Genomic DNA, 11,146 nt, shown 5'->3' on the forward strand with positions numbered 1-11,146 from the left:
TTTTTTATGCTCAAACAGCAACATTACAGACTAACTAAAGTTGAAAAAGTGAAAAAGCATAATAGGACCACTTTAATAGATACTACAAATGGTCTTTCACTAAGATATGATAAAAAACCATTTAAAACGGTTCTAGATACACCAACATAGTCACTTAATCTATTTAAAAGAATCTGGTTATCTATTGTGTCAAACGCAGCACTCAAGTCAAGAAGCACCAAAACTGAAGGCCAATTTCTGTCAAGGTTTATGCTTATGTCATTTACAACTTTAATAAGAGCGGCCTCTGTACTATAGTATTTTCTAAAACCAGACTGAAACATCTCTAGTTTCGAATTTGCATTTAAGAATGTACTCAACTGATTAAACACTATTTTCTGTAATATTTTACTTAAAAATGTAAGATTTGAGATGGGTCTATAATTACTAGGAGTTAAAATATCTGAGCTCCCTTTTTTATACACAGGTTTTACTAGGGCAGGTTTAAGATCAGGAGGGAAAATGCCAAGATGCAGGGAGTGATTTACTATCTCAAGGATATCAGTAGATATGGAGTCAAAAAATACTTTTAAAAAGAGAGGTAGGAATTAGATCAAAGGAACAAGTAAATGGTCTCAGTTCTGTTTCAGCCTTTCTTAGTGTCTCACTCTCAACATCAACCAAAGTAAAACTTTCCATTTTAACAGTATTCTCTACACCTAATAATAGAGGAAGCATAACTGACCGATTATCATTTATTAAACAGATTCCTGATCTAATGTTTATAACTTTATCTTTGAAGTAGCAAGCAAACTCTTCACATTTCGAACTTGGTAACTCAGAACTATAATCAATTGTATGATTTATTAGTGAATCTATTGTATTAAATAATATTCGGGGGTTATTAATGTTTGCATTTATAGGGTTTGAGAAATAAGTTTGTCGTGTTCTATGAATTTCTTTATTGTAAATTAAGATTTCCAATGAGTTTATTTTAAGTGTATTTCTAGTTTAGTTTTACGCCATCTTTGTTCAGCACTTCTACAGTCTCTTTTAAGTTTCATGGTCTGATTTGTCTTCCAAGGAATTTTCTTTTTTGTAGCTAACATTTTAGTTTTAAGTGGAGCAACTGTAGCAAGAGCTGTTCTCATTCTATTATTAAACTCATTAACTAAATCTTCACAGGACGATGGTAAAATGTTCCTTTCATAAGTCTTATAATGCATTGTGAGATTTTCAGCCACTTCAGAGGTAATATTACGTTTTTTAACAATGCGTTCAGTTGCATTTGGCACAGAATGATCAATACTCTAAAAAAAGACACAAAAGTGACCAGATAATGCAAGATCAATGACAGATGTTATATTGATATTTAATCCATGTTATGACTAAATCTAATGTGTGACCACGTTTATGTGTGGGTACGTTTATATGCTGTTTAAAAAACATGTATTCTAACAGTTCCAACAATTCTTTAGCTCTAATGTCTGATGAATTGTCAACATGTATGTTAAAATCCCCAGTTAAAACAGTTTTCATAACTCATATGAATGACAGACAGCATGTCAGAGAAATCCTTTATGAAACGGGGGATGGGTAATTTTGGTGATGTGTATAATGTCACTGCAAGAAGACGAGGTTGAGAGTTTAGCAAAATAGCATTATATTCAAAGGTATTAAATGTACCAAGGTCAATGTCCCTTCCCTTGAGGGTTTCTCTGTAAATTGCTGCTGACCCTCCACCCTTTATTTCTTTTCTAGTTGAAAATGAATAGGTATAGTTGGGTGGGCATATCTCAATCAGTGTGGCAGGTGCATCTGTGCCCAGCCAGGTCTCAGTAAGGAAAACACAGTCCGAGTTAAAATCACTGATAAGATCATTAATACAAAAGGATTTATTTGTTAATGCACTTACATTAAAGAGAGCCATGTTAATTTCTGTTGATTTTGTTACCATAGATGTTGAAGTACTAGATGTGGGAATTTTCAATAAATTATGCATATTTATTCCCACTGTGTTTTTCTTACCAATATAGTGACAAACTGAAACAATAGGTTTTAAGAAAAATACAGTTGTACATTGGGTAGTTAGTCAAGATAAAATATGTTGTTCAATATGATGTGCAAGCATCTGGGAGCCCCTTTGATTTGGGTGCAAGCCATCTCACCTAAAAAGCGCTGGACGGCCCCAAAACAGATCAAAATTGTCTATAAAGATGACATTGTATTTGTCACATGTAGATTTAAATCACCTCATTTTTTGTATCTCTCTCTCACATCACTCACCTCTGAAACCTGCTCAGCGGTCAATATCTGCTGAGCCAGCACCTCCACATTAGTTGTCATGGTGATGTGAAGTCATTAGAAGTGTCTGATTGGACAAAGGCCAGCTCTGCATCTGCCAACAACACCTCCACCTATGTGCCAATCAAATACAGATATTAAAGAATAGTCAGTAAATTATGCAAGCACAAAATAATATTATATGCAACACCTGAAGTTTTTCCTTTAGACAGACACTTCATATCTGCAGCTTTTGGAAGATTTCATAGTTGGTTTGATCTAGGCATTAACAAAATTCAAATAGTTTACATCTTTAACTCCACTCCAGCAAAGCTATGATCACCGTCCACTCTTGAATGTTGAGAATGTTGGCACTTCTTTACAATTATAATTCAAATCCGTTAAAGGAATGTTAGGCTGCATTATAGGTCAACTGGAACCGGGAACACTTCCCATAACGCCCGATGTACTCGCTACATCGTAAGAAGAATGGCATCTACGCTAATATTAGTCTCTTTCATTCTTATTCCGAGGTCACGGTAGCCATACGGATCCAGTTTGTATCCAGATCAGATGGTGGATCAGCGATCCACTCAATCTGACGTGCGTTGCAGTTTGGAATTACACCATGCTGGTTTCATCTGTCTAGATGAGAACTGCCCCTCCGACTGAGCCTGGTTTCTCCCAAGTGTTTTTTTTCTCCATTTCGGTCAAAGATGGAGTTTTGGTTCCTTGCCACTGTCGCCTTTGGCTTGCTTAGTTGGGGATACAATTTCTGGCAACATTGTTGACTTGACTGCACAGACACTATTGGAAGAGAGCTTAACTGAGCTGGATGATGACATCGCTGAATCAACAATGAACTGACTTTAAAGGTGCAGTGACTGGTGCACTAAGCGAATTTTGCCAAACGATATTGATAATTGAACAAACACGCCCCTACCCAACAGGACCTCACCATAGACTGTAAAAATACATGGACGTAGTGTCCGTGACGTCACTCGTAGTTTTCTGAAGAGCATTTTTGAAGCCTAAAGTGGGCGCGGATAATCGAAAATGGGCAAAAAGGCAGGACGTCGGTGAAGCTGAGGTGCCTGGTTGCGGAAACCACACCCGTCTATAGTGACAGCAGTGCTGCCGTGCAAAGACAAAACACCATAACTTCGTTTTTGGTCAAAAATGAGTTATTGATCATTTTGGGACATATATGACCTCCTTTATCATGTGTATAAGTATCTTGGAGAAAAGCCCCGGAGAAACCAAGGCAGAACACAGTATCATCAGTTATCGCTCTTTTACTTTGTTTTGGAAAGCTCAAATTAAGTTAAGGTGCCCTGCATTTGTTTAGCCTTTCGTCAATATTACTGTGCCAGCCTGGAGTTATACGGTATTCTGCCGTTTTACTGTCCATTAAAGTCTGCCGTGTTTAAATTACGGTGTAACTTGTGTACTTTCATACAACTGTGGGCACTTCATTAGACAAACAAATTAGTTAGATCGCGATCTAACAAACTGCTCCATATAACAAAGCACTGTAAACAAGCAACGGATAGATAACTTGGCAACAATAATTAATCGTAAATAATCTTTTAAGTTTTTTTTTCTTTTTATAATGCAGATGCCAGCTGTCAGTCTGGGGCTGCCCACTTCTGCAAGTGTGAGGAGTTGAATGCCATGACAGCGCATCACATAAAATCAGTAACTGTTCGCAATTAAATTCCTACCTTTTCTTGTAACTCGATAAAAACCATTGCAATGAACGTCATCGGAGATGTTTAATTCACAATCATTCTGAGCATTATCCCTGCTGGCGTTCACATCAATCCACAAGTCGTTCTTATAGGTTAAGCTATTTTCATTAAGTTTGATGTAAAAACAATAGGCTAAGTATGCCTTGCATCCTTTAAAGTGCCCATATTGTGCCATTTTTAAGGTTCCTAATATTGTTTTGAGAGTCTCCTACAATAGGATTGCATGCATGCAAGGTCAAAAAACGCTTTAGTTTTCTCAAAATATGCATTTAATATCACCTCATTTTCCAGCAATTCTTAAATGCGTCGTTCGAAGCAGTTCGAAGATTCAGTCTCTCTAAACCCCTCCAAGCAAAGCGCACGACACTGACAAGGTACGCGATACAGTACGAGACCAAACGCGATTTCAGCACGTCTCCACACAGTAAACAAAACAAGCGTTTCCTAGCAACAACTGCGCTAAACACTGAGACAATAAATAAATACACTTATGAGCTGCTTTTAAGCTTCTGCTGATTGACTGCTTCTCTCAAAGAGTATTTCTTTACCAGGGATGCGCCGATCCGATATTCATATCGGGTATGGGCTCCGATAGTGCCATTTTTCTCGGATTGGGTATCGGTCAGAGAGAGCCGATCCAAATCCGATAATTTTTTTTTTCTCGATTGTGCGAATTATTCTGTGTTACTTCTGAAGCCATACGATAGCTTAATGTGAGCTACATATGAATATTGAGCTGCTTTTAGCTTCTGTTGATTGACTGCTTCTCTCAAAGAATATTTCTTTACACTGTGTTTTGCTGGCGCTTGAACACACTTTCCTGTTTATCACAACAAATGGCCAAGCAAAGCGGATGACACTGACAAGGTACGCGATACAATACGAGACCAAACGCGATTTACACAACATAATGTTCTTTTTAACAACGTCATATGACCCCTTTAAGATCAATCGATAAATTAGTCAATAGAATAATCAAAATAAAAATAGTCGTTAGTGGCAGCCCTACAGGATACTGATCCATCTGTCAACAGCAAGCATTTTGTGAATCCCGCATTGAACTCCCTGAGATTAGAGAAGTAGTCGTCAGTAGAATGACGTGTTTGTGGGCGGGGTCAAGTTGTTCGCAGCTGGCCAACGGAGAACATAGTCGCGCATTATGCAAATGTGTTACCCCGTGACGTGTAGCCGTCATGGAAGTGGGATTCGAATTACTAATGACTCATTTCAGTTGTTCAGAATTAGTGGTCGACCGATATATCGGCCGATATCTGCCGCAAAAGGGGGCGCTCGCGAGCACCCTTCTGAACGCTAAAATTACAAATGGGACACACTACGGTCTCGTGGACTTAACGGACACGCGAACCATTGTAAGTCCGTAAGACCGCAAGTGCACATGAAGTGTTCCATTTGGGACAGGGCCAGCAACGTCATATGACCCCTTAAATACGGACAGGAGGAGAGTTCAGCTTCACTGGAGACGCATGATCGACAAACTTGTGACTGATTTCAAATTATGCTGCGCTTTATGCATTTGCCCACTGTCATATTCAGCGTTTGGTATCGGGGCATTTTAAGAAGTACGAGTACAGGAGCTCAGTATCGGGCCCGATACCAGTATCGGTATCGGTGCATCCCTAAAAAAAAACATTTAAAAAAGCATTATGCAAATGTATTACCCCGTGATGTGTAGCCGTCGGAAGTGGGATTCGAATTACTAACGACTCGTTTCAGTTGTTCAGAGTCGATAAATCACATTACATATAGCCTAGCCAATGATCACTAGATTTAATACAGGTGTTACTATAATGATTCTGTAAATGGTGATCAGCACCCAAATATTGTATATAATGTGGAAGCTACTGCCTTTTGCCTTGGTTACTGCCTTTTGCCTTGGCGTGACATCTCACTTTTTGCAGACAGTGCAAAGGCAGAGTACCTTCAATAACTTCAAAATAGCGGTAAAAATCCCTGCCTACCCATAATTATTTTTTCTGGACAAATAAAAATCTTTAAAGCCATTTTTCTAAGTTTCAGTCTAGTGAGTTACTCAAGTTGCCACGCCCTTAATTATGCAGAACTTTAAGGCTTAATATAATTTAAACGGATGAGTTATAAAAAAACAATTCACCCCCCTCACAGTTGTCGTGAAGAGCAAAATTACCTATATAGACCAAAACCACTTTTTGTACCAGGCTGTAAACATTTTTTTCTGCTGTAAAGTTGGGCATTTTAACATGGCAGGTGTATGGGACTGACTCCCTTTTTGAGCCAGTCTCTAGCGGCCAGTCGATGAATTGCAGTTTTAGTCACTTCCGTGTTAGTTTCAAGCGAGAGACCGGGAGGTTGCCGCTTGGACCTCACCCATATTTTGATAACTCCGCCCCACACATATGTACACAACCTTGGCAGCGACGATGGCAGAATCTGCTATGCCTGTCGGTCGAGGGTATGATGTCATCAATAAGTGAAAGCAATGTGTGTTACTACGGTTAATTCAGGTTGAATGTGTGTGTTGAATGGTTTAGCTCAATTTCACGTGGAAGACGACGTTATATTGCTGTATTATATTTTGGAAGTAACTTGCCCAACACTGCCTATTTAGTATGTAAACATGCTTTTGTAGGCTACTTAACGCGCTTTCCGAGAAAAAAAAAAGAAAATATCACTCTTCACATTAACAAATATGTGCTTGGCCCGAGCTCAGGCTGAACGACACGGATTGTACGGACGATTTTAATTAACCAGTGTATCTATATTTGGTTGACTATTTTATTCTGATAATGAACGGCTGTAATGTTTGCAATGCTGTATGTGTGAGGCGCCGGCGCAATCGAACAGCGGAAACATAAAATAATCCTTTTTCTTTATAAAAGTTATAAAACATAAAAGTTCCTTTCCGTGAACTTTTGCAGAGCGCAGCGCCACAAAAATGAACCAAACTCAGCAGCATATTTTACATTATTGTCTTTTTTCTTTCGTTTTGTTAATCTGTTAATTATTTGAGTCAAATATATTTCGCGTATTAATTCATTTTATATGTAGACTATGATTTAATAAAAACAAATTGTTATTTGTAGATAAACGTAATTTCTGTTGCTTGTCTGCGCTTATCCGCCGCATTCTTTCTCTTCTCCGACCCCGCAGTATGCCCATCTCACAAATGTAGAATCCGTCTCAGTCATCTCAACCATCGAATTACAGCAACAGGAAATAGACAAAGTATTTTACCCACGGAATTTATTGTCTGGTGCTGTTTTGCAGTGGTTCTGATTTTTAGTTAAAATATGTTGTTGTAACGTGCATTACTGAGATTGTAACAAGTAATAATATTACCCAAATTTGATTAATAATGCGTTATATTACTGCGTTACAGCAAAAAGTAATACACTACTGTAATATTGTTACTTTTGTAATGCGTTACTCCCAACACTGTAAATAGGCTAATAGTTTAGCATTCAAATCAAGCGGCAACCTCCCGCTCTCTCTCGTGAAGCCAACACGTGAACCACTTAATTTTGAGTTAAAATATGTTGTTGTAACGTGTGTTACTGAGATTGTAACGAGTAATAATATTACCCAAATTTTAGTAGTAATGCGTTATATTACTGCGTTACAGCAAAAAGTAATACACTACTGTAATATTGTTACTTTTGTAATGCGTTACTCCCAACACTGTAAATAGGCTAATAGTTTAGCATTCAAATCAAGCGGCAACCTCCCGCTCTCTCTCGTGAAGCCAACAAAGTAATATAATGTATTATATTTTGGAAGTAACTTGCCAAACACTGTTAACATGTAATGTATATAAGCTGATTAATATAACAATTTACTATAAAATGCCCTTGACGCTATACATTTTATGTCTTTTCCAGACAACCACAATTTTACAATTTCCTGTTATTTCCAGGTTTTCCGTAGAAATCACTTAATAATTTTACATTCTTCCCCAATAATCAATATTTGTGAATTAATTTGTGCATTTCAGATATGTATTAATATTTGGCCATATACATTTAAAAAAAGTTGTGTTTTATTGCCTTCTGAGTCCATTTATGTACTAATAAATAAAGTATACTTGTTTTACTAGCATTTATGTAATCAACAAATCCATAAAAATGTCACTGTATAGATAGATTTGTAGTTGTCTCAGAATTCAGATGAAGCAGTACAGACTTTTATTGATTGGCTGGCATTGCTGTCTGTCATCCTTCAGCGACTCGCTGGTTGGTTACCGGTGAGGTTAATAAAGCGCCTCAGAGTGGAGCTCTCCCGGAAGTCGTGTTCAAAACACGGAACAAAATGGAGACCTTGGCGCAAGGCCAAGAAAAAAACAAACACCCGAAGCCTTTGTTAAACGTCTGTTAAAATAATTAGCATTGAAAACATTTGTGTTTCCTCATGAGAGTAATATTCAGGTCAAGTTAGGCGACAGCTCAAAAGTATCCACTAAAATGTATGAATATCCTCCCACTGAAGAGACCCGCGGTGGCAAAGGTAAAAGGGTCGAGTTCATATGTTAGCTCTCGGGCTAACCAGCTAATTTTCAAAACATGGATACCGATGTATACATCACATCACAATTATTGACTCGGTTACATTTATACACATATACAACCGTTACTTTAGAATAACGTGAAATATGCCAGGCATTTTAAACCATACTCTATTCGGTCAGACTTTTGTCGTTAACGTTAGATAAAAACACACGCTTGATTGTTTACATCACAGATGAGCTCTGAGAACAGCTATCGGCCTGCATCTCTGCACTCCTCACGCAAACGGATTTTTTGACCAACCATTGTGCGACATGCAGAAATTAAAATCTGCTCACCTGTGATACGGACGGGCGTAAGTTTTTTGATCTCGGGTTTATTACACATTATTTGTTATTGTTTAACTCCAGTGAAAGGTCATAGTTCGTGACCCCGTTTGCAAGCGTGCGAGAGTTTCCTTCCTCTCGGGCTCGTTCACAGTTGCGCGGACACGAGCGTCTGGAGCCAGGCGTCGCTGACGTCATCATTCTAGTAAGACACAAGTGGGCTTGTAAACCTTCATAGACATTAATTGTCATTGCTTTCAAAATAACGTTGTGTATAAAATCTTGTGTATAAAGATCACTGATAACTGATACCTAATTGATAGCTTAGGTATTCAAGAAAAACATATTAAACATCAGATAATAATGCTACTTTAAGATTAGTTTTATATGGTTATTCTGTGACTGCATTTCTATCTTAATGAATAATTGTATTTCAGATAGGTGGTAGAAAGTGATAAACATTATATTAAAAAATTGTTAAGATTTTGTCTACAACACTAATTGTAGTCATGCAGAATTTAATCAGTAAAGGCTTTAGATTTGTACAGCATCCAAATGAGAATGATTTGCACATGGCTGCATGCAAGGGATTGGTTTAGAACATTTAATTTAAGCAAGTCAGTGGTTCTGGTGAAGTATCTTGTTTTGCATCCACTATGCACTTCTGGGATAGAATTAAACCACATGGTTCAGATCAGATGCAGTGCAAAGAATTCAGTAAATTTTCACAGAAAAGGCACAAGTGTTTTTGTTCCCTCTTTTACAAAGGAAAGTACTGTTTATATACCAGGTTTAACTTTTTTCTTCTTCTTGTATGTGTTTGGTCTGCTGTAGCATTTATTTGTTTTTAATGGTATATCCTGTAGTTCTTATGTAAAGGTTGAAGACAACGTTTTTTGTGTTTTCATGAAAAAAGTACAATTATAACACTAAACCTTGGTATTAAATAAAATAAAATAAAATAAAATGTGTGTGTTTTTTTCTTCTTCCCAATATATTTTGATATTGTGGGGTCATTAAAAGCAAATATTGAGAAATATCCTCTGTGGAGTGTGGACATCACTTTTGGCCACCACTATATATAGCCAGATGCCCCGCTCATTCTGGTGGGCTTTGGCAGGATTGGCGGGCTTCGTCACCATAGGCTCGTTCAGCTCCGCTGCCTAACCATTGGTTCGTTTTTAATACACTGCACGAACCAATGGCCGTGCAGTTTCACTGCGTGAATGAAAAAAGACTTCAGTTCAGGAGAAAAAAGGCTCGTTCCCATATTTATTTAGTCATTTAGCAGAGCTTTTATCCAAAGCGACTTACAAATGAGGACAACAGAAGCAATCAAATCTCAGGGAACCGAGGTTACGTTAGTAACCGAGTACGTCTTTCTTCTGTTGAGCATGAAAGAAAATTGAAGAATGTTGGTAAGCAAACAGCTGATGGTAGCTATTGACTTACATAGTATTTTTTTCTATGTTACATAAGTAGCTACCATCAACTCATACAGAAAGAAACGTAAATCCCATAAGGCAACTCAATAAACATTATGACATGCAATAGAATATTTGAAATGAGAAAAAAACAAGAACATTTAAAAATCTGTCAGCATAAACATGATACAGTGAACACAATCTAGTTAAAATGTATAATTAAATTTCAGATAAATTGTTGCAGAGATATCTAACAGAACAATCAATACAGTGAATGTGAAAACATCTAGTTAAAATTAATAATTAAGTTTCAGATAAAATAATACAAAGTATAGTGTTATAAATGTACAGAATTTTTATTTATTTTACTTTTTTTTTATGATGCTTGAAACGCCATTGACAATTGAAACAGTCTGTGAATAGAGTGAGTCCATTATAACTTTGTGGTAAATTCATAAATAATAATAATAATACAGTTTTTCACATTTGCTAAGACACTAAACCCCATTCTCTGAACCAAATTCTCAATAGTCTAAACCAGGGGTGCCCAACCCTGCTCCTCGCCAGGAGCAGGGTTGGGCACCCCTGGTCTAAACCAATTTGTCAAATAAATCACTCTTTCTGCAAACTTTTGAACAAGTTCAGGCAGTACAGTTTGCAGATCTCATGCACTCTTTTTGCAAAACTCTAAACACATTCTCACTCACTAAAACGCAATTTGCACTGTGCTAAACTTGTGATGTAAAACCCTAATCACAAGAAAGCAAAAGTTAAGCACAACTGCAACACGGTTGTCATCATTTACACACCATAATTCAAAACTGTTCACATTTGTATCTAAATATGTGAAAGTACAAAATATAAGCCAGTTCAAAGTCCACAGATCG

At 37.3% G+C, this 11,146-nt stretch overlaps 1 protein-coding gene across 2 annotated transcripts in view; it reads right to left on the reverse strand.

Annotated features, from left to right (window-relative positions):
* LOC107684472 (nuclear receptor subfamily 2 group C member 2-like) overlaps positions 1–8,993 on the reverse strand; it is a 32,191-nt gene extending 23,198 nt beyond the window's left edge. For both annotated transcript variants that reach the window (XM_016480724.1, XM_016480723.1), the window contains exons 1-2: positions 8,848–8,993; positions 2,266–2,396 (exon numbers count right to left, since the gene is read on the reverse strand). In XM_016480724.1, the coding sequence (XP_016336210.1) occupies positions 2,266–2,325 (60 nt within the window). In that variant the 5' untranslated portion in view covers positions 2,326–2,396; positions 8,848–8,993. The remainder of the gene's footprint in view (positions 1–2,265; positions 2,397–8,847) is intronic.
* Positions 8,994–11,146: the final 2,153 nt, after the last annotated feature.

This window comes from Sinocyclocheilus anshuiensis, unplaced genomic scaffold, assembly GCF_001515605.1.
Source record: "Sinocyclocheilus anshuiensis isolate Anshui unplaced genomic scaffold, SAMN03320099.WGS_v1.1 scaffold397, whole genome shotgun sequence".
Lineage (NCBI taxonomy): Eukaryota > Metazoa > Chordata > Actinopteri > Cypriniformes > Cyprinidae > Sinocyclocheilus > Sinocyclocheilus anshuiensis.